The sequence below is a fragment of the Cheilinus undulatus genome, linkage group 5 (assembly GCF_018320785.1).
Source record: "Cheilinus undulatus linkage group 5, ASM1832078v1, whole genome shotgun sequence".
NCBI classification, from domain to species: Eukaryota; Metazoa; Chordata; class Actinopteri; order Labriformes; family Labridae; genus Cheilinus; species Cheilinus undulatus.
The window spans coordinates 23,999,936-24,027,355 of NC_054869.1; the positions used below are offsets into that span (position 1 = coordinate 23,999,936).

Genomic DNA, 27,420 nt, shown 5'->3' on the forward strand with positions numbered 1-27,420 from the left:
CAGAGTTTTTGACACTTTATTGCTTTAAAATTTGTGAAGACCCACTGACAGATGTAAAGGGGGACCAACAGCACTAATTTATTAAAAAAAAAAAAAAATCATGAAAAATACACTGAGTCATTCACAAAAAAAACTTACCAGCGTGTCAGAAATCAGTCTGTGGTGTTTGATTTCAGTGTCTAGAGGAGAAGGAGGAGCTGGAGCTGCGGTGTGCCCAGCTAAAGGGAGATGCCAAGATGTACCGTCAGCAAAACAAACAAACCCTCAGACAGCTGGAGGAGGTGATCAGAGAGCGAGACAAGGTAAAGAAGAGAACAATGATCTGTTTTAATCCATGCTTGTTATTAGGGGTTATTTTTCACGTCTTTCTATTGAGTTCTTCACGTTCACTTTTATAGATGTGTGTTGTTTACCTCTTCATGATAGTGGTCCTTGATTTGTTTTTTAGGCTCTTTTATCACGAGCGGGGCATCAGGAGGAGGCACGGCTCCTCCTGAAGGAGAAAGATCAATACAGAGAGCAGGTTCGACAGCTCACTGAACAATCTGATCAACTAGAGCTCCTACTGCTGAGGACGCAGGGGGAGGAGCTACAGCTGAGAACGCGCCTGCGCAGACTGAAGTGCAACACTCACCAGGTAGGGAAAAAGATGGTGATGAAAATGTCTGTGACAATGTCTTGAATAATGATGAACTTGAACAACGATGAACTCTATCACTTAGGGTGAGAGGAGTATAAGCAGTGATGAGGAAGATGAGACCAAAACAAACACTATGAAAGGTAAAAAACAACAACATATCACTTAATATTATTTTAAAGCATCTCATATGACCTAGTATGATGATGATAATGTGACCTGCTGTAATCAGGCAGTAGTGAGGAAGTCCGCAGTGGGACTTCAGGGGAAAATGAGGAGGCCTCAGCATTGCAGCAGCCAAGCTCCCCTCCAGGAGAAGCCACAGAGCCTGAAGGAAAGCCCAGCAGTGCTGCATCATGGGTAATTTATTAAACCGTGAGGTTGTGTCTGGTGCATAACAGAAATTTGTGAAAAATATAAAGTTTTCTCTCTTCTCTGTTCTAAACAGTTTTGATCTTTAAATTCACATCAGACTTTATTTATATGTACAGCATTCTAACAATGAAGCTGTCTGAGTAGACATTTTTCCTAAATACTGGTCTTCTGGGTTTTTTTTGGAGATGCACTCTAACAGATAACACTGTTATTTTTAGTCTGTTTAATAACCATCAAAAAACTCTTCTCAGGAGCTTTAAATTGAGAAACAGGCTACTTGTTATTAAAAAAAACTCCAGGTCAGAGTGGGAAAGAGGGAACAGTGTTAAAAAATTTTTTTTTTTTTTTGGCCTTGAATTCTGTAACTTTTTACCTCACTTCTCCTTGTCTATGTCCTTGTCTACCCCTCTCCCTGTTTTCTTCTCGTGTCTGTCTGTAGGAGGAAGAGACCGATGGCTCTCTCCCCACCAAGAGTCGCCCAAACTTCTTCTATCGCAGGTCTGCCAGTTTCTTGAAACTTTGATTTGGCTTAAAGATATCTGCATCAGTGAAAATACTTAGCTCTTTCTCTTCTCTGTAATGACAGGAAGCGGGCTGTCAGGTCAAAACTCATGGGTAAGGACTACACAGTTGATCACCATGACGACAGCAGTGACATCACCGACTCTGACTGAACACAAGCTGCTGTTACACAAAACTAGATTTACTAAGATTCACATTGTTTCTACTTAACCTTCTTTTTTTGTTTCTAATTTATGTTCGACTTTTTCATTTGTATTGAAAACCCGTTTTCTCTGTTTAACAAACTTCCAATGTCGTGTTAAGGACAGCACATTTCTAATAAATCTATCTTTGTTTGATATTTCCAATTCTCTGTGCTTGTGTCTGTTACTTGAGAGCAGAAAACTTAATAATAATAATAATAATAATAATAAATGTTATCATTTTTATTAAAATAATGAATGAATAAATAAGCTACTTAGAATTTATTACAATGATTTATCAGATTGTAGCGTTCTATATTTAAAAGAAGCCAGGAATCTTACCGTTTGCATGGGCTTTATTTCCCCAACTTAAATATGCTACTGCGGGTTGTAGCCAGCGCCAACCATGAAGATGACATGCTGCTTTAAAAAAACAAAACAAAACAAAAACAAAACAAAAAAACAAAAAACAAACCAAAAAAACACAACTTATCACCAGAGACACACGTGCACACCTATGGCGCACACCCGTGACACACGTACCTGCCTCTGAAAACTCAGTAACTGACATATCATAATGTATTACACAAAAAGATCAGCTTAAAAATAATAAATAAGTCCGTCAGGGTATCCTATTTAAAAAATTTCTTCTTCTTCTTCTTCTTCCTATTATTATTATTATTATTATTATTATTATTATTATTATTATTATGCACTTCTGATTCAGAATCTGGTTTACCTAATGTTCTGAGGAGAGCATTTATTTTTCAAATTTTGTGTGCTTTCTTATTTCTCTCTTCACAGTAGCTTTTGGTACACAGCTGTTCTGGTTTGTAAAATATTTTAAATGTAGCACAAAGTTTGATCAGTTGATAACTATGTAAACTTTGGTGTAAAAGTCCAAATTTTTACATATGTTCCTCCTGCTTTATTTATAATGAATTTTTTATATTTGTCATCACTGAAATCCCAACTTGGCAAAGGCTGTCTGTTTTTCCTCATCTAGACAGCAGATCAGCCAAAAACTTAATGGCACACACACAAATTAAAAATACTAAAAAAAAAAAAAACACACATGAAAGGGTCAATATCATTATAAGATGCCTTTCAGACTTCCCTATTTCCAAAAAAAGTTGAGACTTTCCATTGAATTTCATATTCATTGTATTAAGTAGATGTTATACTGTTAAAAAAGCATGTTGGTCAAGCTCAAACACTTTTTATAAATTACCTGCAAGCAGACAATGTACATGCAAACAGCAAAATATGTCCACCCTGTCAGGGACAAAGTCAAAGTAGAATAAATACATTGTAATAAAATAGTGATTATAAAATCTACATTTTCAGAAAGCTATTAAGTCCCTTTGTCAAAAAAAAAAAAAGTTAATGGGAAAAGTATTTGGATAATTATGAAATTATGGCAAACAAGTTTCGCTATAAGTTCTGCAAGAGTTGCACTTTCTGTTCTCAATAAAATCTAACAACAAAGATATCTGGTCAAAATTTCTATCAATACTATTTGGCCCTAATTTGTTTATAAAGGAAGTACACAAAAGGTTCTGTTAACTTGTGAAAATATTTGTTTATTTTCATTGAACATGAAAATGACAGGGAGGACGATGACATGACAGGGTGGACATGTGAAATTTCATTTAAATGCCTCATAAATGCAATAAATCTAAAGGAAATGAATAAATGAAAAACATGTCAGAGGTCATTTTCCCATGTAGGGGTTAATTCAATTAAAAAGATTTTACAAATTCACAAAATCAAAGATTTCAGACTGTTGGTTTGGAGGAGACTGCCCCTCAGCCTGCTGATATATTTAGCAGTGTCTATATAGACGATTCTTTGTTCTTATCTTCATCCTGTAGTGACTCAAACATGAGTGCTGACACAGTCTGTCCTCTCTAGGTATCCAGGTGTGTGTCTACCTGTCTCTTTGTTCTGACAGTGATCACTGTGCCTGTACACGGTCAATGTCTTCCTCAGTTTCTCATCATTTTCTGTGCTTAAATAATCTGCTACAGTGAACTGTCTGTTTAGAGCCTGATAACACTGGAGTTTACTCTAAGTCCTTGTTGTGCATGTCCAATAGTTATGTAATTGTCTTTTTTTTCTCTCTGTAATCTGATGGGTTTGGATGGTGTCAGGGCTGTCCTAAGGTGGACAATGACAGGGTGGACGTTTTTGGCTAATGTTGGCATTTATTGAGCACATGGTGGACCTTCAGTAAGCTACATGATTCAGTAAGCAGGGTGACTACGTACTGATTTACACATAAATTTAGAATTTCTAAAAAGTTTTATAGTAACCGATATTTCACCATGACGGAGTGGACATGTTAAGCTTGACAACATGCAACTACACACGTAATATGATGAAAGTTGTAGCAACACGTCTTTACTTGGAGACGGCATGGTAACAACATCAGGTTACAGCGTGTATTAGGAGACCCCGTTGCTATGGTTAATATGTTGGCCAACCAAAACCTATCCCTAAACTGCAATAGCGTATTTTACCCACAAGGTGGCAAACTACCACTCTACTACAAAAGTTACAAAATGTAAGTGTAAATAGTTTCTCTTCTTTCAGACTCAACTGAAGGAAGATCAAATAGTGGTATTAATGCCACTGCAAACACCAGAGGGTTTTTTAAAGGCACAGTTACCCCATAAAGACAGGGTGGACAGCAATTTTAGGAACACATGCAAAATGTTCAATATAATTATGAAAATAGAGTATAAATTATCAAAATGACTCGTTTTTATCAAATAACTTACTGTGGAAAATTAAACCATGTAAAAATATAATAATTTTGTATGTCTTAACCACTTATTACACACATATTGTAGTTAGCAGAGCAGTGTGAGGGACATGCCAAAATCACGTACATACAATGAAAAAAAGCATTATAAAATGAAGGAAACATATTTTAAGGGACTTATCATTGTACTGACAAGTGTGTAAATGTTTGGTCATTTATAATAAGACCTCAGAGTTTCATTATTCTGCTATATTTTTATGATAACTTTGTGATTCTGATGAGGACACCAAAAGGCACTTTATAGTGATATGACTAAAAAAAACGTAAATACTAAAACTAACGATGGTGCAACCCGAAAGATACCCCGCACAAAACCTGGCAATGAAAAGGAGGTGGCCAAAAGTCAGGATGTACGACTTTAACAATGGACCGCAAACGTCGCAAAACGTCCGGAATGCTTGTCGCCATGGTGACAAAGAGACGCCTGGGCTGTCTGAAGCGAAAACAATACCATTTGATTTTGACCGACTTTATATTAACGAAATTAATCAAAAAGATATAAAGATACGACTAAAACTGGCTAATGCAAAGGAAAAGATTCTTACATTGCTCTATTTATCCTCCACTTGCCACATGAACTCTCTCCGGAAATTGAAATTTCTTCTCTGTCTACATCTTACAGGGAAATAATAGTCCGGGTCCGGATTAGCTCTAGTAACATGCTAATTAACGTTAGCATGGCTGGGAGCAGAGCAGTTCCGAGTGGGAAGGTGAACCGTCAGCTGTTTGATGCTCAGGTAGGTCCAGACCAACAGGATTTGAATATACCCCTGACTATTAGCCTAATTGGTTTTGAAAGGTGGGATACCCACCGGATGATGATAATCACCTGTCTGTGAGTTAGAATAGGTAAGTCTCCATGGTGCAACGAAACAATGGCACAACTGAAGAGTTAGTGTGAACTATGTGCCTAACTTAAGACATAACTGGGGCAAAAGCCTTCTTTCTGTGTAAAAGGTAAAGTAGGCCTAGTGTCTTCTTTTAGGTTCAGCTGTCCAGATCTCTGCTGGGAAGACGGAGAGACACAAGAACAGAGTGTCTTTCTGCTGAGGATAGTAACACACACTGCAGTGCAACCAGCAGGTAGACACAATCAAACACATACGAAGACTAAAGAGGCCATGTCTGTGTATAACCATGCACCTTTATCAATACATGTATAAAACATCTTTTTTTCTGTGTTTCTGTCCATATCTCACTTTATGTCACACACTGTCTTACACTCCCTCTGTCTAACTCACTTCCTGTCTTTTTCTCCATGTCTGTCAGGTTGTTGTGTCCTCTTTCGAAGAGAGGACAGCAGGTGGATGATGCTGATGAAGTTTACGAAGTTCTACAACTCCCTGACTCAGTGGGTTTGTATCTTGTGCTGAGAAATGCCAAAGAATACCCATAATGCACATCATGAATGGACGTAGAGCACCAAGAGAATAGATAACTTTTTCATGGTATTTGTAGAATTTATGAAGCAACTAATGAAAACCTCAGTATATGTCTGAAATGTCAACTCCTTATATTTGTAGTGCAATATATTGTAGACATATTGGTAGATTTGCAGTTACACATTGTCAGTTGAACGTTATCATAATATTAAAAAGGGGGAAAACCCTGGGATATTCAGTTGTAATATTTTAGATTCTGATATGTTTATTTGATTTAGATAATGTTCATTCTTTCCTGTGGCTTTTCATTTCTCTTTTCAGTGGTTAATTGTCCAAGCTCTGACATCATTGAACGACTGAAAGGGAAAAAAAGCAAAAGACATGAGGAAGCTTTGAAACAGCTGGACACAGAGTTCACAGATATAACTCAGGTAGAATTCATACTGATTTACTATAATGTTACAGATCTAATTAAGATAGAATGCACTGACATTGTATCGGTCAACAAGTGTACATACTATACTAGAGTAGTACACATTAGGTTGTATGTGAACTGGGCACAAAAGAAGTACACACATTGTTATAGCACAGTGGTTCCCAACCTTTTTTCATAGAGGCCCCCTACCTGTACCTAAGACAAATCCATCCCTGTCTCTAAAATTCCCACAGAAAAGGACCCCATATTGGGAACCAGTGTTATAACGTGCATAACACAATAAGAACACTAATACACTGCACCCCAGGCAGTACATATACATAGAGAATACCTGAGATAGTTTAGACATTGACCAAGTTCATTTAGAGTATAAATGAGTTAAAGTCCCTGTAAAGTGAAATCCAAACTTTGTGTCTTAGATATGCTGGAATAGGGTTACTGTAAACATGTAAACAGCAAGAACAAACATCTTACCTGCTGAAGGTGTGTTTTAATCCATATGTAACTTGTCTTAAGTCCTGAATGATTAAAAGAAGACATTTAAAGTTTACATAATGGTTTAATTTAAATATACATGCACTGATATATCACCCCTTAGGTACCTTTGAGGTGGTATAGTGATGTACCTCTGTGGTAGTATACACAGTAGTACACCTCAGGTAGGAAACATACTGATTCAAGTATGAAAATTGGAATAGTAATGATAAAAAAGTGCTCTGTATATTATTGGCAGTAAGTAAAAAAACATTGCTAAAAATGCCTAAAGGTTGAACTTCCCACCACTGAGAAATGGACTGAAATTGTTCATAATACCTTGATTATGGAAAACTTGTCATTCTCCTTGGAGTGCAAAATTTTTTTTTCCAATCTGGACTAAATGGACTGAGTAAGTAAAACTTGTATGATCTGATTTCATTTGAGCTTACTTGTAACGTGATAACTTGCTTTCTCGTCTATTTTTATTTTTTATTTATTATGATCCCTGGACATTCACATGGAGGAACCCTCACCCCTCACCCCCATCTTTTGTCAATATTTTATTGTATGTGGCTGTTTTTGTAACTGCCTTTCCTATTTTCATGTTAAAGGGGCGAACAAATAAGAGACTGATAAGGTACAATTAAGGTGGTTTACGCAGCAATGTAACTGCCTTCTGAAGTTTAGAAACTGATGTTGTACAACTCAGGTTTTCTCCACACGTAGTTTGCCTGACACTGCTTTTTACCCTCTGAAAGCTAATCCTCTTGTATGTTACAGGTATATGAGACTCAGGTGAAGACAGTCAGTGACGAGCTGCTGTGCTCTCTAAAGGATGTGGCCTGGAGTTTAGACATCTTCAAAGACAGAATGGCAAACCTGGAACACCTTGAGGATGTCAGTTTGCAGGTACACGTAAACACCTGGAACATGACAAAACCACTGAATCACATTGATTTCTAGTGTAGTGTCTGGACAGCCTGTGAGTAATGTGCAGCTTAAGCCTGTCACCCTGTCTCTGTATTCCTCTCTGTTGCTTGCTTTGACATTGGCAAGGAACAAGGAAAGAGGGAGATGACAAGGTACCCCTTTCTATCAGTGTCCACCAGGCATTTTTCCTTACTTTCACTTTCCTCAGTGAAGCTTGTCTTACAAAGTGAAAATAGCTTGTTACTGATAATGTTTTTTCCTTGAGCCATGACTTGCTCATATTTGTCCACACAGACATGAAATGTACAGTATGTACAGATGTACAGATAGATCGTCATTTCAACTTACCGAGGATATTATCCCTGACATACATCTTCATCAAGAATAAAAAGCAATGAAACCTCTGCTAAAGCCAGACAAAGGGGAGCTTTCAATTGAATGACCCAACCTTTAAAAATGGTTGGGTGTTCAGGAAAAAAACTTTTAATATTAACTTTTCTCCAGATAGGGAAGTTTGCCTTTAATCATGCTTTGTAAAGGCTTTAAACATTGAACACCTATTTTTGGCTAGTCAAAAGTTTCCCAAATTGTGTTTGGCAGGCCACTTACAAACAAATGACCCTCAAGTCTTTGCTGAAGTTGTTATCCCTGGCTGGTGTTTTGTGTATTTTTGTGCATCCAGGATATAAATAATCTCTGGGAAGAGTTGGAGGAGAATGTGAAGACAAAGAAGATCAGAATAAAGGAGCTGGACCAGAAACTGACTGAAACCGAGAATAAGAGAACAGACCAGGTCGGTTTTGGTTAAAGCATTTCAGAAAGACTTGTTTCAAACTTCTTTAACAGGGTGAGGAATGACATGTATCATTGCAACAAAAATATAAGTCCAATATGATACAACAGTTTTTGTTCACTCACAAAATGATTATTTAGTTAATTTTTTTTTTTTTTTTACTTGGTTGAGTTCATGGCTTCATAAAATCACATTTGCATATTACAGTATATTTTTCTGTTCGAAATGATGCCAGAACATTATTCAAAAAGAGACCAAAAACCAAAGTAAGACACAGATAAAAAAAGAAATTAACTATCTTTTTGATCTTTTTCTTTTAGGCCAGAGTTGTGCTAGGGAAATACTGCCCCCTGCTGGAGAGGATAAACTTTCTGCCTCCATCTGATGTCCATAGGCTGATACACAACAAGGCCACAGTAACTCAGTGCATCATATAACGTTTATCTTTTCACCTCAAATAACAAAAGGCAGATATTTTTTAATATTTTCTCTGTTTTAATCCTAGATGTTGAATCAGTCTTTGCTGGCGAACCGTCGCTGTGTAGCTCGACTGCTACTGAACCTCCAGCAGGAAAATCTCCAACAGGCGTCTCTCCTGCGTTACCAGTGGGAGAATTGCCTCAGTCGCTGGAGGGACAACAGAGTCAGAGAGGTCATAAGTCACTATAGGTTGGTGAAAAACTTTAAGCCACTGAGGTTCAGACTAGTTTTTGTCGTACAATGTTATACAAAGGTTTAAAATAGCATTAGACGTTATCATGCTGCTTTATACACTCCGGGTCCGAACAAGGTTAGAGGTGCAGGGTGTAAAATTGGGAAATATAAGCAACATCAAACAGTGGTATTAACCATGGAAATTGGAATTAAAAAATGGTTTTCTGCTGTTTGCTCAATTCTGTGGTATTGTAGAAACATGTACGATATAAATATTCAAGATGGTGAACTCAGTGGAGGGCACCCTCCCTAGGTATGAATAAGAGGCTTATTGCAATTTCATAAAAATAAAGCATGTTTATATATTCAGGTACTTAAACACTAATTTAGATAGGCCTATTTATTATTTTATGTTTAGTTTTACCAAGACTGTTCCACTCAATGCAACTAGGCTGTGTAAACACACCTTGAAGAAATTTCAACCATCTTACATTGGTGTAAACTGATATCGACTTGGACATGTTTTACTGGGTAAAAATACAAAACAAAGCAAATGAAAAAAACTAGTCTAGGATCCAACGCTTTAGAAAAGTTTGAATGGGTTATTTAGAGTTTTTCAATCTCATCACTGAGACGGCCAAACAGCCATAAAGTCCTTATTTTATTAATGGTGAGTCATTGTTTTTGTGTCTTAGCAGTCTCTTCTGCAGTCATACAGATCAGCGGCTGGTCACAAACCAGCAGGTGGTTCAGAAGATGAAGCAAACCCAACAAGATTTGATAGAGAGACGCTGTGACATCGTCAACAAAATTTGGTAGGAATGTTTAAATAAACTGTGTCTTCTGCTTGTCTTTTGGTTGTGATAGTTTGGTTGTTAAAGTTGCGGATTATCAAATATGTCTGTCGCACAGTCTTTCACAGTTGAACCCAGCAGGCAGGGAAGTTAGCCCATTATTAGCAGAACTTGTGATACATTTCATTGCTGACATTTAAATCAGTGCCTCTGTGTTTCAGCTCACTGGTCCCACCCTCCTGCTCAATTTCTCTTGTTTCTGACTGGTTCAACCTGCTGACAGACATCAATCAGCACATTGGTATGTGTCCTCATATTTCTGTTCCTTTTGTGCCTCACCATAGAGTACAAGACTGTCTTCATTATGAGTTTAAACACCTTCATTTTAAAGAAAAAAGTCACTATCTAGGCAAAGAAAAAAAACGTTTTCTCCTTTCTTAAACTCACTAAGCTTAAAAGTGTTTTTTTTAGATCTGGTTTAATACATGTTTTTTCCTTGTTTGAGCTTTGACTGGAGCTCTGTTGACAACCTTGTTATTAAATGGCATCAAATATAAAGCTGCCATTTAACCCAATCTAAAAACAAACTTATATTGACACAAAAGAGGCATTTTGATCAATCAATCTAATTTTGAATGTGTGTGGGTGTGTTCAGACAGTTTCCATGATGACTTCCTCCATGAGCTGCGGTTTTATTATGAGCAGACGTGGCAGAATCGCCAGGCTGAGGTCAAGCGCTGTAAGGTAAAAACACAAATTTCCAAGAAGAAATTGTTCAGTATGTACTCCATATTTAAACCAGCTCTATGTTTAAAAAGTGGATATAGCACCCATGTAGTAAACGTTTTTAAGCCAGAAGTGAAAATATTGAATTACTGTTGATTATAAGCAAAAAAAAAGAGCACAATTTAGCTTTATTCAGCCATGTTTTGTACCCTAGCTTGCAATATTTTGCTTCCTCCATCAATTTTATCACACAATAATAATAATAATAATAATACTTATACTACTACTACTACTAAAAATAATACAAATAAATAATAATAATAATAATCATAATAATAATAGTAATGTTCATTGAAAAAACAAAGCACAAAAAATGATTGATGACAAGCCTTTTACACTTACCTGGGTAGAAAAGCTGCTCTCATTTATCCAACAACAGTGTGCCAGAAGCAGGACTTTGCTCTTATTTTCTCCATTTTGATGAACTTGTGATTTTTATCATGGTTTCCCACAGGAGGAGCTCTCAGCTCTGCAGCTAACAGAAGAGGAGGTGAATGACTCTGTCATCTCTCAACTGCTCCCTCTGATTGGTCAGAGCCAGAGTCTGGATGAGGAACAATTGGCTAATTTTGATGTCGGTCACAGAAACTTCTCTTAGAGCCATCTGTATCTGTATACTTCATTGTAATGTCCATCTTTTACAGAATTTTGGTCTTTCTGTCCATCTGCAGAAGAGCTGTAAGTCTCTAGCTGATCGCGCTCGAAATCTCAGCAGGAGTGTTTTTTCTGTGATGCGTGGTGCAGCATTGCTATGGGAAACTCACAGCTTCAGGCTAAAGAACAAAGAGGAAGAATTGCAACAACAGCTGGACACACTCAGAGAGTCACAGCAGCAACAAATACAGGTAAGACATCAGTCCAGGGTTCCTTCACCTGAGATATGGTGAGGCTGAGCTTAGGGAAGCTGTCAGCATGAAGCAGGCCCTCCTATGATGATTTGCTATTTCTGTTGTCAGAGGAAGAAGGCACATCTGGACATCCTTCTGAGTAGATTTTGTCAAGAGGCCAGTGAAGACTCTTTGAAGACATCTTTAGACAAAGCTGTCCTCTACCTGCAGGAAGTACAAAAGAGGTACTTGCGGAGCATAATATTTCAGGAATGTGGTGAGGTATATTTGTCAAATTTGGCACAAACCAGCACATGGAGTAAGAGTGAAGTGGTTAGATTTTGGAGGTAAAAGGTCATTGCGACCTTATATTCTCTAAGGTCACAGTGATCTTGTATCGCAGTGTAGCCTGGCCCACAATTTGACCTTACTATCTTACTGTCTTACAATTGTTTACTTCACCTGTCAGAAGTTCTAGCTCTTTCACTGTTTGTACTTACAGCACTACTCTAAACATTATCATGGATCAATTTCACAATGCAAATTGAATAAAAACCTAACTAACCACACTAGAAAAACACAGATCTATAAGAAGATGTGTTTAATGATGTATAAATGACAATTAAAATGTATTTTTTCCAAATTGAAAACCTAATGGATAACTTGCTGCTATGTTTGTGTGTGCAGCTACAGAGAATTGGTTGCAGATCAGTGTCAGCTGTTGGATCACCTTCCATCTCTCCTCCTGGAGGAGCTCTTCTGCTACAGCTCCAGCCTCAGCTCATTCTTTCACCTCAACCACACTTACAGACCGGTAACCATGACAACTGCATCTTAGACCTACACCTTCTGCCATCTATAATAACACTCAATGCCCATATCAGAGTTTTTGGACATTTTGTTTGTTTATCACTTTTGTTTAAGAGATGTTAACTAAGCCAACGGAGAATCTTAGGCTTAGTTTCTTTTAGTGTCTTAGCAACACAGCACCAGTTGTCGACCAGCTCTTTTACTGTCAGCTGATCATTTGTTAAAATTTGTTAGAAATTCTTCAGCTCTGGGCTTAAGGAGGACTTAAATTAGTTTTTATAAAATCAGGTCATGTCGTCACAGTCAAAGCTTGTGAAATCAGCTATAACGGTACATAAAGAATGTGATCCTCCTCCTCAGAGCCCAGAGGAGCTGCAGGAACTCCATTCATCCTTCACCACCTTCGTTGACCAAGGTCAGTGTGCCATCAATCCTTTTTAAGTTTTAATACATTTTTGATGTGGTGAGTTTTGGTCTTAAATGTTTTTTTTGCTTGTGTAGAAAACTGTGAAGGTCCTAAAATACAGAAACTGGAAGAAATGAAAATGAATCATCCCATCACTTTTCAGACTGGCACAGACTCTGCTCAGTCATCAAAGTCTTCTTGGCTGCCTGAGGTAAAGCTCTGTTAGATAAGTGGCAAAAAAAAAAAAATCAACTCCAACTCCTAACAAAAAATGTGCAAATGTTGGTTGTTTGCTTGTCTGTAGGCTGAGAATGCCCTGGATCTCCTCTGTGACCACAGCAATGATGTCAAATTCACATCATCAAAGGGTGTAGCCTACAGTGGACCAGCCTTCACATCCTCAGCTCTTTACCTGCCAGATCATCTGCTGCAGGAAACACACCTGACTTTGTTTCCTGTAGAGCTACTCACACAAAAACTCAACAGGTACACACTCACACATACAAAACATGGAGTATAGGAGTGGTACTTGTGCTGACTGTTTATGTGTTAAATGTCCAGGATACGGAGTTTGTTCTTGGACAGCCTGGAGCAGCATTTTCATGATGTCCTCAACTCAGCCATTACTGTGGTGAAGCACAGAAAGGAGGTGTTACATTGTGAGCTGGAGCTTCAACTGCAGCAGCTGAGCCACCAGCACATCCATACCCACATTTACCAACCTCGCCTTGGTGAGAAACCTAGAAAGAGTTAAAATCACAATAGACTTTGTGTTTTCATGTTTAAATTTGTTTAGGGCAGTCCTTTGGTTTTTTTTGACCACCTGTCTCGCCAAGAAAGAACGCAAAGCTATCTGCTGGATTCCAATTATTTTAGAGCAGACCTTAACAATACTGTAAAGACTATTTTTGCCTTTAACAGACAGACTATGAAACCAACAAATAAAAGAAAACTTAAAGACTTTCAACCAGTAGAAAATGCACATTTTGTTACAGAAAATGAAGGATTTTAACTTCCTCAGTAAGTAGATTCTTTGTTGATCTTGCTTCACAGTCACTCAGAGTTTACATGAAACTTTAACTGGGAGTCGAACACCATTCCTCAGTGCTTACACAAGTTAACGATCTCAATATCCTTACCAGGATTAGAGCTTGCTTCTGATTTTTCAGTTTTTCCTGAAATCCATAATAAGCTTCTCAATAATCAGAGCAGTGTCCTTCCTCTGTGTTTAAGATGAGCTACAGCTTCACAAACAGTGTGTAGATGCTCACTGTGAAGAGGTGGCTGACATCTTGGCCTCCTGCAGGATGGACCTGCAAGAGCTGCAGACTTCAATTGACAGGAAGAGCCAGGAGTTCATAGCAACAGTATCCAACATGGAGGACAAAGTCCTGACAGCTGACAACAGCCAACGGTAACAACCTATCTGCAGTCAGCTCACATGTAACACTCGGAATCAGAGTTGACTTGGTTCTTAGTCTAACAAAGTACAATGCTGTCTGTATTTCATCTCCAGATAACTAAAGCAAAAATTAAGCCCAGCATTAGTTCATGCAGAACATGGCAGTCATATGCCCAGCTGTGCTCAACTGATAGCCAGTACTGCCTTTCAGCTCCCACAGCCAATCACAGCTCTTTCTCTCAACACAGTGGTGTATTTGAATATGACTTACTTCTCACAAATCCCTGCTTTCATTAATGCTGATGCAGCACACTGCTGCTGCTGGCAAAGCTTAATCTCCTCCACCCTAGCCTCCTCCTTTTTAGCATAAAGCTTGTTGTACCCTCATATTCAGATTAATGCTTCCAATGATTAACTGCTTTGCACTAATTTAATTGTGTTCAATGCACATTGTCATAACTGGGGTTTCTGTCCATGCGCTCCCTGGAAAGTCAAAGCATGCAGCTTGACTAACCCAGGGAGCATCTTTCGAGCAGAGCCCTCTCTGCCAAGTTAAACTGTATATCCATTTTGCAATAAAATGATTAAATATGTAAAAAGAGTTTTTCTGAATGAGGTATAGTAAATAAGTACAACGAATAAGATAAAAAATGAACACTTTAAAGTGATATTAAAAGTGACAATATTTTTATTCTATATTAAATACAGATTTTATAGTTCAGAAATATTTCTAAATGTCTAACAGTCTCTTTGTGTTTGTAGTCTGGAGGCTGTGATTTCTGCCCTGCAGGACTGTCGAGATCAGCACATCAAAGACAACCAGCACTGTCAGACCACCTTCAGACAGAGTTTTCAGCTAAAACTGATGGAGGTCAGACACAAAACAACCCAACTCCTCAACTCTCTCAGGTAACACTTAGATCTCTTGGAAATTCTAGCAAAAACTCAGTGAAATTCTCTTAGGTCACATGATTTTTCTACTTACAGATTGTTCAGTGAGGGAGGCAATTTTGCCCCTCGTGAGGTGAAATTGTTTCAAAGGAGACTGAAAGTGGAAACCAAAAACATCAAAGTAGCAGAGGAGGCCATCTATTCTGAGCTGGATGTATTTGGGTCGAAGAGCTTACAGCAGGTTTGACAATTTTTCAAGGTTTCCTTTTGGAATTTAACTCTAACAGATAGAACAGCTGTAGTCTCTCACTGTGGAAATTCAAAAAGGCAAAAAAAAAAAAAAAAAAAAACCAGAAACTAGGTCTTAAATTACAGGGGTTTTTAAAAAATATCTTGAATTACACTGAACATGGATATATACAAATAAAACTAACATGATTTACCTATCACTTGCACCCTGTTGTTGACTTGCACATTGCAGTGCAATGCATCAACAAATATCAGGTAAGCTGTCTGAGACCAATGTGTTTCTCTCCCAAGGTGAAGGAGGTGTCTGGTCGGTTTGAGGAAACACTCTCCCTCCTGAAGTCAGAGGTCATGTTCATGGAGAAGATCAAGAAATTTATCAGCAGCACACAAGTTAACATCAAGGCTGAGGTACCTGTGGTTTTACCTGTTTTGGTGTCTGTCAGAGCAGGTTGAAATTCTTAACTCCGCATGTTCAACCATGTTTGAATCTTACAGGCTGCCAGCAGTAACCAGCAGCAGGCAGCCATCAGCAGCAGGTTGAAAGATCTGAGGAGGATGGTGGAAGACACACAGGTACATACAGTCACACAGTACTTCTGTTGTTATATGCTTCAATTTAGAGGTGCTGTAGCAGTACTAAAAGACTTCCCTGCAGTACTTAAGCATTTCTTCAAGTCCCTTAAATTTGATGATCAAACCACTGGTTGAAATAGAAATTTTCCATATTTATTTGTCCTGTCTGTCCATCTGCAGGCGACTCCAGATCATGTGTGTTCTCTCCTGTCCTCAATCACAGAGAAACTCAGAAAGCGCTGTCAGTACCTGGACTTTTCCCCGGTAGGTTACACACCACACCAGGATTTTCTACTTGTTTTTGCCGTCTACTTTCTCAGCATCTGCTCTACCAGCTCCTGTTTGCTTGAAAAAGCTTTTTGTGTGCCTTCTTTTCCATGCTGAAAACACAGATTATCTTTTATTCATTAGGTCTTCTTTATATTCATGTTGATCACACTCTGATGGCGTGCTTGTGTTTAGGATAACACCTTGCATGAGAGTCTCTCAGCTCGCCCCAAATCCAGGAAGCAGGTGTGCTCAGACCCGCCCCCTGGTTTTCTGCAGCCAAGCAGGAAAGATGTTGACTTCCTCCATGACCCTGCCATTGGCATCATCAAATCCCTAAACAGGTACATTATCTAGTGAATCCAACTAAGCAGGATACCAAAATAATAGTAGTATTTTCTTTATTTTAGGGAAACGATGATGAAGACTAGTGAATGTTTTTTCCCTTCTTGTCCACTGTCCTTCCCTTATTTTCTTTTTTAAATAATACTTACACATCAGGTTTTCCATGACTCAGGATGATGCAGCAAAAGCAGCTGAGAGAGAGGAGGGAGGAAGAGCAGTATCTGGTATGAACTGTTTTTGTTTCCAAATTAAATTTGCAAACCTGCTCAATAATCAATCTGTACAGTTATGAGAACATCTGTCAGCATTAATGCATTAATCACAATCAATTAAGGTCCATTAGAAGTGTATTTTTTTATTGCAATTAATCGCATGCTCTATTGTCCCTTCCTGCACACTTTGGTAAAGCGGTTGAAGCGTCTCCCTGCAGGCACAGTGAAAAAGAATACAGTAAGTACGTCACTACTCTCATTTCACTGTAAAAAACCCTTCAGACCGCTCAGTGGACAAGTCAATGATTATCTGCACCTTTGTGTTAACAAATATTTCTCTTTTTCTGTTACCATATTTTCTTTCCAGTCCATAATGAGGTCCTTTTTTTGTGTTAAGCTAATCCATAATCTTCTATTTACCCAAAGTTTATTTCCTTTTAAAATAAAAGATCTGTATCCATACAGGAAGTAATGACCTTTAGTGCAAATATCCAATTAACAAAAACAATTAAATGTAAAATAGTGGAATTTCTATTGTGACAAAAGAGGATATTATTCAAGATTAACAACATAAATTGAGATCAATTATGATTAGAAATTTTTATTTTTTGACATCTTGAGTTAAAACGTTATTTTTCAGAATCAGGTTCATTGGTGGGTAAACTTCTGGAATTTCTCTTGTTTTTATGTTTTCAGATATAGTATTCTCATTTTTGACATTTTTTGAACAGGCTGTTCTCAATAAAATTATTTATGTTATTCTCTTAAATATAAACCTTTCTTGTCTGGTCTCTATTTATGATAGTAAGACACTGGTAAATATACAAGAATGTAGGAAAGGAAACTTTTAAAGGTGTCTTACAGTGGATTGTCTCTCTTGTACATTAAAGCTATGATTGAAGATCCTTTGGCTCAGTAGAAATGGACCATTTTTCATGGAGGCCATGATCCCTGCCCTCACCTTAAGAGAAGGGAGCTAAAATATCACACAACATTTTTAGGCTAAGGTTGTGTAATTGTTGTTAATCTGGAAAGCTACTGTCTCAACTCTGCCTGATTGATCAGCAACTGAAAGGAAATGAAGAGAGAAAAAAATCAAGCCATGTGTCAAGTTAAAATTAGATACTTTAATACCTAATTTCCAAGCTACTCAAGCTGACATTCAGCTCCTTCCTAGCTTAAAGTACCATGACATACCTAGCACCTTGACATGACTGATAGTTTATATTCCTTTTTTGTTTTGATACAATAGGAAATTTCTAAATTCTGAGCTAATGGTAATCTAAGCTAGTGTTTAGATGATAATATAACAGTTTTATGGTGTTGTAGAATAAGACAGGTAAGGTGCAAGCTGGTAGCAGAAGAAGAAGAATCAGGAAGAGGCGAAATAATAATGTTTTACATACATTCAAATGATATTTATCCTTGAATAAGCCTTAAAAACTGCACTAGCAGCTGAGAATCCCATTCTGAGTGTAACTAAAAGGAAATGATGACTGTGTTGATTAATGAAGTGTCTTTACATGTGTTTATACACATATAAAGCTCTAATTATGAAACTTGTTGAACTAACATTACATCTCAAGTTTAATAGTTCAATCCAGCCTTTGTATAACTCATCACTCCTCCTATCCAGTAACAATCTAAGCTAAGAAAACCAAACATAGCAAACAGCTGACAGCGCTTTTTGCATTTGCAGGTCAGAGTTCTTTACAACGTCATCAACGGAGATTTACTGGGTCTGTTAGTAACCTAAGGTACAGAAACACATGCAAATACTAACACTACATGGCCTGTTAGTACAGGGACTCATAAGTATTACTGTTTCTTTCTGAATTGTGTATAATCTGTGTGTATTTGTTTGTGTTAGTGCGGGCAGAGGCTGCAGGCCTGTAAGCTCTGATCGGAGGTTCCAGGTTTTTGGACCCAAACCAGATCCAGAACAAACAACACAGTGAGTTTGAACTGCTGAACTGATTAAATCCTGATGGAGTGTTGAAGGTTTTTAGCACCTGTGTGTGTGTGTTTCAGCTCTTTAAGCTCTGCTGTGAACTCTGTGTTATGGAAAGCCAACGATGTCATCCTGCTGGTCGCTGAGGTAACACGTTTTTTCAGTGCATGTGCACATCACATTTAGCTTTGACATAACATATTGTTTTAATGAGAAAGCTTTTTATTTGATCATTCCAAAATTCTATTAGGACTTTTACCAGAGCAAGCGTGCCAGCAGCTGTCTACTTGTTCCTGACAGTTTGGACAAGTGGGCTGAGAGCATGCAGCAGAGGCTGCTGGGATACCAGGAACAGGCCAGGAAGCTTCTGAGCACAAGCAGACAGGGTAGAACCTTTACCCTTGTGAACCATTTCTGACTTAATGAGTTCCTGGTGCCTTAGTTTATAGCCATAAAGAGTGAACTCTCAAACAGCTGTTTAAACATCCTGTCTCCCAAAAGATGAAAATTTAGCTCAATCTCTAAGATCAGAGAGTGTGAATAGACAAATAGGATATATTTTTTAAATCTCTGTCTCTGTGTACCTGTCTGTATCACTGTCATATTGCCAGAGTAAGCAACTCAGCTCTCTCTTTGTCTGTTTATCTCTCAGAGTTAATGAACCAGTTTTCTGTTTTGGAAGAACTGCTCTATTTGTTACCCAAAGTTTTAATCAGCAACCATGAGCAACAGCATGAGGCACAGCTTAGAAATGAGGTGGATGGGGTTAAAATGAAGCTGGATGAGACCCTGGAGACCAGTGAGAAGGAAAAGGTCTGAGCCTGCAACCATCAGAAGTCATCCTTATTAAAAAAAAACTTTATGATAGCCCTGACTGCTTGTTCTCTATTCTCTCTGTTTCTCAGCATGACATTGTCAATCAGCTGCGAGTTTCTCTGAGAGATGATGAGCTTCAGACACTGAACAGTAGAGAGAAACTCAGGCAGCAGCATCTTCATGACACCATTTGCTTGGCACACCAGGAACTACAGGTAGGGGGAGGTGGGGGTCACACACTTTTCAGAGTTGCAAATGGAAAGCCAGACCACATTCACCACACCAGTCTCTGATTCATACAATACTGAAGGGCCTGTATCATTGACTGTATTTTAATATGGACTGTGTGTCTCTATGTTCATCATTTGCACAAAAGTGAAGCCAAAGTACCCATCTGACTGATGCTGACATGCAGTGGTGGTGACCTAATTTGGGACAAATCATGCACAGAAGGGATCCAGCTAGTGGAACTGCAAAATAGATTTCACATCTCTCCCACCTATCATAGCAAATATTAAACTTGATGATAAAATATCAAAAATCCCCTCTGCTGAGGACAGTCCACAGCAGTCCCTCCTCTTTCAGTTCAGTTAAAATCATCACCAAGAAACAGATGGAATATAGCATGTGCCTAGATCAGGCCATCCTCACAAACTGAGTGCATGAAGTGTCGACTAGAGTTCAGCAAAAGGCATGTGGGAGATTCCATGGTCAAGTCAAATAAAATTCTTTGGTCTGATGAGACCAAAATGGTGCTTTTTGGCCAAGACGCTTTTTTTGGTTGGCAACAAACTCTGCACATCACCACAAACACACCATCAGCAGGCAGCATCATACTGTGGGGATGCTTCTCAGCAGCCAGCCCTGGAAGGCTTGTAAAGATAGAGGGTAAAATGAATACGACAAAATATAGGAAAATCATGGCGGACAATCTTATTCAGTCTGCAAGAGAACTACGGCTTAGGGGAAGATTTATTTTCCAGCAAGATAATGACCTGAATCATACAGCAAAACTATATAGAATGGTTTAAAGACAGCAAGGGGAATGTTCTGGAGTGGCCAAGTCAAAGCCCAGACTCAGTCCAGCAGAGAACTTGTGGCTGGACTTGAAAAGAGCTATTCACACCCAAACCCTGTGCAACCTGACAGAGCTTGAGCAGTACTGCAAAGAAGAATGGAGTAAAATTTCAGTGTCCAGATGTGCATGCCTGACTGAGGCCTATCCACACGGACTCAGTGCTGTGATTGTCGCCAAAGGTGCATCAACTAAATACTGACATGAAGGGAATGAATATTTATGCAGTCACTTATTTTATCTTACACAATTTTATGTCACTGACATTGCTTTGTAGAAACCTGTTTTCACTTTTTCACTTTTTTTTGTCAAAAAGCCAAATTATATTGGCCATGATTGATTCATAAAATCAATTAAAGGGTAAAACATGCAAGTGAGTAAATGCTTTTATAGGCACTGTAGCTGGCCTGCAAGATGTTTTGTGAACTCAGGACATTTTGGAAAACAATTATATGAGATTTTCATAAATGTAGAAAATTAAGCAAAATTTAAGTTAAATACATGTATACAAATCCATCATAAGTTTAAACATTTGTCTGATTTCGTAAAAGCCAACATGACAGAGTAGAGAGGTACAGTAGAGATCAGTTTTGGGATGTCTGTTAACACAACTAATAACGAAACAACAGTCCAACACTCACAAACCCCTGTGTATTTGTGTCTTGTGTTTGTTATGTGTGAGATTAGAAGTGTGTAAGAGTCAGAGCGGAGAAGTTTGTGACATCATTGGCCTCACTAACAGAGAAGCTGCTGCATCTGTTGGACAGCCTGTTCATGTCTGCAGGTAATGTATCACCTTTAGCCAGTCTGTGTTAACCCCTGTAGCTTTAAGAACATTTTTACACAATCATAGAAACAACAAATCTGCTCACCTATACCTGCTGAGTGGTTGTTACACATAATTAACATGTTGGATTACCTGAGCACACCACCTCCTTTCTTCTCTTCACCGCACTTGAGTTACCATTTAGATTTTTCTGTTTTCATAGGCACAGAAGCAGCACCATTACCCCAGAACTCTGGAGAGAGCACTGTAACCATGGAGACAGGAGCTGAAACAGGACAGAAACTTTGCACAGTCAGCAGGTAACACCTCATAGGATTGTGACATCAGAGCAAAGACATCAGACATAGTGGATTGTTCATATCTTACCGTAGCACTGCATCTCCTTACTCAGGCTCCTTCAGAGTAAAAGCCCCCTCTTGATTTCAAGGCTGATGCATTCCATCTCCTTCAAAATAAAATTATCTATTGTAAAAATCTCTAGCTATATTACAGTAAAAATCTATAGCATTATCAGGTCATTTCCCAGTACCCCTTCAAAGTAACAGTATGATTAAAGACTACTTGATGACTACTTTAGTTGACAAGTCAGATGATGGTTTAATAGTGTGCATGTCAATATACTCAGTGTTAGTAAATGCCAGAATCATAACAGACTGTGTTTGTGTGTTTCTATCTCAGAACTTTCCCCGGTATCCCGTACCTGATGCCCTCAGCTGACACTAAAGCTGACCCACCATCGAGTGCTGCCATAGCAACAACAGCGCCCATCACCACAACCAGATGCACCTCTTTTCATGTGGCAGTTATTGAGCAGAGAGAATCTGCTGTGAAGGTACATTCAATCTTTAACACACAAACAGTGAACAGACAATAAGGAGACAGTGATTTACAGGTGTTGTTAATTTGTATGTTTTTGTTCTTGTTTTTCCATATGTTCATGTCAGAGGTTTGAGCAGCTGTTAAAGTCGGAGTCTTCGCATTCAGATGACGACAAAGAAAGACGACTGAGGATGCTTCAGAGGTGGAGCACCCACTGGGGACAGCAGATACGCAGTCTGACAAATACATACTGACACCTTGGAGCCAGAGTGTGATCCCTGTAGCTGATTAGCTGTTTGTTGTGTGCATTATAATTAATCAGATGTACTGATAGTTGTGAATAAAGCCCAGAAGAAGGAGAAGAGAGTATTACACAACAGCCTGCTGTCAGCCTACCATGGGATTGGAAAGTTGAGTTGTTCATCATATATTTGACATTTAAAAACACACTACTTTTTTACTGGATAGGCTACACAAAGGCAGTGAAGGAAGCTGGAGAAGCTGAAACAGGTATTGATTTAATACTGCAGCATTTCACTTTAACATGTTTTAAAAATGACTCCTAGTGAGTCAGGACTCAAAAGTGGGCTGTTGAGTTATCTTCAGTGGGTCATGAATGTGTTTCTAGAAACATAAAATGGGGATGAAAGTCTTTAATGAACAGAAACCCTTAGCAGACATACATCCATATCTTCATATCTTCTTCTTCTACATTTTCCCCTAATAAGAAGTAGTTTCTGCTTTTTTTTTTTTTAAGTCAACTAATTATTTTTTTTTTTTTAATCAGGGTAACAAAGCTGTTTTTACCTGTAACAGCAAATCAGTATCTTGACATTTTTAGAAAACAGCCAAAATTGACTAATATCAGGAAAATAGAGTAAAATAAAATGTTTGCATCTCGGGGCTTCTGTAGTGAAGCACTTTTTTGTTTCATCCTGTCCTGTGCTTAAAGGATCTTGAAAATACACTACGGCAGATTTCATAAGTGGCTGTTGCGTGAATTATTAAAAACTTAGCTGCTTCAAATGTTGTGTTACAACAGAACAAGATAATACAAATAAAAGATGATCTTATGAATGTTAAAAAATGAAGTGAATGCAGTGTTCACTTGACACTGGCTGCTGAAGCACCAGCGGTCACATACATTACCACCAATGCTCATTTTTAATGCAACAGTAAACATTTTCAGTGCCTGGTTTAAATACTGAATTTTATCTTCGTAGCCTGACATGATAGGTGCATGGCAGTCTGTCTGATGAGCTGATGGGGTATAGGTCGGGAGGGTAAAGGCCTTTCTAATCTTTAGCTTTGCCTGGTGTTATCTTAAGCTAAAGTTAATTTTAGACAGCATTTCTAATATGGCAGCTACTTCTGTTGGGCTCAAAGTCCCCTTCAATGACCAACAGATGATGTCATGAAGACTTCGTCCATGTTTATATAATGTATACGGTTTAACATACCAACAGGAAGAAAGCAGATAAAATTAGAGCAAAGTAAACATCAGAAATTCCTAAAAGACATTAACTGGAATCTGCCATACAATTCTGAACATGCCCACTGGATACTAAAAGGCTCCATTATTTGTTTTTCTTTACATATTTAAGGAGACACATGAAGAAAACTTGACATAAGCCTCAAAATTCAGAATCCAAGTCTGTTGTTGGTGGTAAACAGCAATTATTTATTGAAATGAAATTAAAAGAATAAGTACCAGATCTATTGCATTATGTAACATTTTTTTCTGTAAGGGGGGGCAGGGTTTCTCTACGTTTGTTTTTTTCCTCTGGTAGGATGTAGTGAACACAAATATACAAGGAACATTCAGCTATCACAGATTGCACACCAGATACTGTAGTAATGCAGTCTAATACAAGACCACCAAATTAATCCAGGATTTTCTCTTTTTTCCTTCTTCTTCGTCTCTTAGTTGTCATATTTGATAAAGAGTACAAAAGTCCACCCAGTTTGGGGAAACGAGTTCCTGCACTGTACACAAACCCTTCAGTCGGTCGCTTGAGGACAACTCATCAGACAATGCCTCCAAAAGAAACAAAAAACAAAAATATAATGCTAAGAACATGTACAATGCACTGACACAGAAAGTCAGCTGTGTTAATAGACATGCAACAAGTAACAAAACTTGCTGAAATTGCAATAATCATTAAAAAAATCTAAAACCAGTTATAATTGCATAAATACTTTGTACAGTTCATTTATCTGCTGTGAAATGCACCTTCTGTTAAAACAATGTAAAACTGCATTCAATAAAAACCTTGACTTTTCTGTTTTTCTTTAGACATGAAGGTGCAAAGGAACTCTTGATTGATACAAGCCGACTCGGCCTTTTCAGCTAGATGGCATGATTGCACGCTAAATTACAGTACATTAATGCAGAATGATATAAGAAGGACAATATCAAGAGTGCATATTATTCTTAGAACATCAGGGAGCTGTGGGGATGAAGATAAAACAGCGTTTCTTATTTTTCAGACGTGTTTAGCTCGGTGAAAACTAGTGGGGAACTAAAAAGTTTCAAAAGGAAAGAAAGAAAGCAGCACTTGAATGCACGGTTGTTGCCCACAGAACCACGAGAAACACAACATGAACACATTTTTTTAAAAAGAGTAAAGAGTGGCATGTGACCTGCAAGAAAACATGAACTAAGAAACAAAAACCTGGTCTTTATGACAAAATATTAAACCCAGCAGAAGCAGCAGCCATCCAGCAGAATTAAAAAAAGGTTAGGTGAAAAATTCAGGGGTCGTCTTTAAAGATCAAGTGGTTTACAGTTTAATTAAACAATAAGAGAGCATATGAGGCCTGTTTGAAATATTAACATCACGGCCTTGAATGGAGGCCAGCAAATGCCAAAAAATAAAGGGTGGGGGAAAATGTACATGGAATCCTCATTAGTGGGAGACAATGAACAAGATCTGTTTTTTGGCACAAATTAAACCTTGTGGGTCCATCCACATGCAATACTACTGACCTATTTTTGCATTTTCAACTTCTTATAACTTCAAATCAAATCTATCTCTAGCCACAAGACTAGAAGAACTTAACTAGTAGTCATTCTTTACTTGAGGAAATCAAACTGCTAGAAAGTAGTGCCACAGGCTCGGCAAAGTATATCCCATGCTTCTCTACCTCTGATTGGCTTACCCTGATATGCTTACGTAACCATACAATGAAGGCAACAATACATCCCAGCCAATTATGCAGAACTTGGTCCAAAGAGGCAACTGGGCTTAACTGAGGTCAACTTGCACCCTTTGGAGCAAGTTTTGGGTAAGCATGAAAGAAGCGTGAAAAAAGAGAGCAACAGAGAGCTGTCACCATTTAGATGTCTGTGTCCTTTTAAAACAAGCTATTTTTACTTCCTTCAGGGCATATCATGATTGTTTACATCTTAAACTAGCGATTTCTGGCTGCTGCTCCTGTAGTTTAACTTCATGCAGAGGGAGTGAGGATAAATATGTGGAGTGCAACATCAGCTGATCTAATGTAGTAATGCCACAAGGACAGAAAAAGTCTACCAACAGAAACCAAAAAAGAAATAAAACCCACTGTACAATAGAAGAATCCCTTTTCTATGTGCATTCAAAAAGCCGCTCTAAGGCTTGTGCAGGAACTAAATAAGAAGACATCAAATGAAATACATGTGTAGCATTATTACATATACATTATATTTACCCTAATTTATATTATCAACTGATTAAAATGTTTCCTTTGATGACATAAAATCTCAATTAAACTAAGTGATATGGTTTAAAAATCTGAAATGATAATTTGTCCAGTTTTCAAACAGCAGCAGCAACTAAACTGAAATGCATTTAAATGACAGAATAAATGATAGGTAAAAAAAGAGTCATAATAATTGATCCATCAAAGCAATTTGGCAAAAATAGTGAGAGAATCTAGTAATTCATCTCTCTGTGGTGATGATGGCCTGACACTGTGGGCAACACTCGCAAAATAAATCACATTTTCGTAAACAATAAAAAAAGATCAGAAGGTTGAAAATAATTCATTTTGCATAACTAGACCCACTAGTAAAGTCAACCCACAGACATTAATTATTGACATTCAGATCCCTTCCTCTCCTCTGGTTTTCCTCTGGACTCGCCATGACTCGTGGCGCAGACTACACACAATCATTTTGTTTTTTAAAGCCAGGAGTGGTTAGTCACAACGCTATGTTACAGGCATTTTGTTTTTTTTTTTTAATTCTCATTGACCTTTAGTTTTGTTTTCTTTTTGTTCCTCTTAGCGTTAAAAAGGCCATGGTTATCATTTACATTATAAACAAGTTTGTGGTGATTGAAACAAGCATGCTGCGTCAAAGGGGGTGTTGCTTTTTTTCCTCCTCCAGGTGTGGAGTGCAGGTGGTGACGGTGATATTTTTTTATTTCCTTTTGATCCTGTGTTTTTTTTCTCCCTCTTGTTGCTCTTTAACCCTGCGTTGATAAAACAGCTGATGCTCCCTCCTCTTAAGTCTGTCAGTGTGTTACAGTCGTGGTTACTGAACAAGAGAGGGGATAATGGGGGTTTTGAGGGATATGTGGGAAGTTCTGATGGAAAAATGAGCCAGGTGAAGGAACTCAACAGTCCCCAGGTTGGAGTCCTTGGAGGAGGTGTTTCTTTTGCAGAGATGTAGCTCAGTTTTTGCAGCCATCATCGACGCTTCGCTCATGTTGAAGGTTGTAGTAACAGTTCTGACAAACTCGCACTGGTGACGAGATCTTTAGCCTTTTGATCTCTGACTGAAAGCGACTGCACCTGCAAAACAAGGCAAGACAACATGAATGTTTTATTGTAAGAAAAGAAATCCAGACTTTTGTGGAAAAAAGCAAAAAACAAGATTTTAAAAATCAGTATTTATGACCAAAAAAATCTTCTGGAGCAAAACTTTTGAACCAATCAGGTGTAATAATCATACCGGGCTGACAATGTTAACAGAACTTGTGTGTGATGCTGCAATCAACTACTATTACACCGCTTCCCACATTATTAAACAAATTACATTTTTATCTTATTTTCCAAAATATTAATGCACATGACAGAGTATTTTTCAAGTCATCAGAAATTAGAGCATAATTCAAATGTTTTTGAACAAACTTCATAATGATAACCATTATTTAAAAAAAATTAAACCTCAAAATGCACTGTTCCACATTATTAAGCAGGCCACAGGT

The 27,420-nt window shown here is 38.0% G+C and overlaps 2 protein-coding genes across 13 annotated transcripts in view; one reads left to right on the forward strand and one right to left on the reverse strand.

Moving 5' to 3' along the window:
* Positions 1–770: 770 nt before the first annotated feature.
* Positions 771–23,771, forward strand: ccdc180 (coiled-coil domain containing 180). Of its 7 annotated transcripts, none has more exons than XM_041787220.1 (42): positions 771–780; positions 870–997; positions 1,452–1,510; positions 1,599–1,627; positions 5,166–5,280; positions 5,529–5,626; positions 5,813–5,898; positions 6,247–6,356; positions 7,619–7,747; positions 8,451–8,561; positions 8,882–8,977; positions 9,067–9,230; positions 9,911–10,030; positions 10,231–10,310; positions 10,665–10,753; positions 11,250–11,369; positions 11,467–11,640; positions 11,752–11,867; positions 12,310–12,436; positions 12,793–12,847; positions 12,934–13,049; positions 13,143–13,324; positions 13,400–13,569; positions 14,072–14,252; positions 15,003–15,149; positions 15,228–15,372; positions 15,672–15,788; positions 15,876–15,953; positions 16,134–16,217; positions 16,416–16,564; positions 16,722–16,789; positions 16,974–17,015; positions 18,477–18,534; positions 18,648–18,731; positions 18,809–18,875; positions 18,979–19,114; positions 19,381–19,541; positions 19,634–19,759; positions 21,307–21,403; positions 21,609–21,705; positions 22,085–22,238; positions 22,351–23,771. In XM_041787220.1, the coding sequence occupies exons 2-42, from the start codon at positions 994–996 to the stop codon at positions 22,477–22,479; spliced, it is 4,470 nt and encodes a 1,489-aa protein (XP_041643154.1). In that variant the 5' UTR covers positions 771–780; positions 870–993; the 3' UTR covers positions 22,480–23,771. The 7 variants fall into 7 exon arrangements, with proteins under 7 accessions (XP_041643154.1, XP_041643156.1, XP_041643155.1 ...); XM_041787222.1 differs by having other exon boundaries at positions 16,738–16,789; positions 16,974–17,019; XM_041787221.1 differs by having other exon boundaries at positions 9,914–10,030.
* A 114-nt stretch (positions 23,772–23,885) lies between these two features.
* Positions 23,886–27,420, reverse strand: part of wdfy3 (WD repeat and FYVE domain containing 3) — a 146,462-nt gene continuing 142,927 nt past the window's right edge. For all 6 annotated transcript variants that reach the window (XM_041787217.1, XM_041787219.1, XM_041787215.1 and 3 more), the window contains one exon: positions 23,886–27,004. In XM_041787217.1, the coding sequence (XP_041643151.1) occupies positions 26,884–27,004 (121 nt within the window). In that variant the 3' untranslated portion in view covers positions 23,886–26,883. The remainder of the gene's footprint in view (positions 27,005–27,420) is intronic.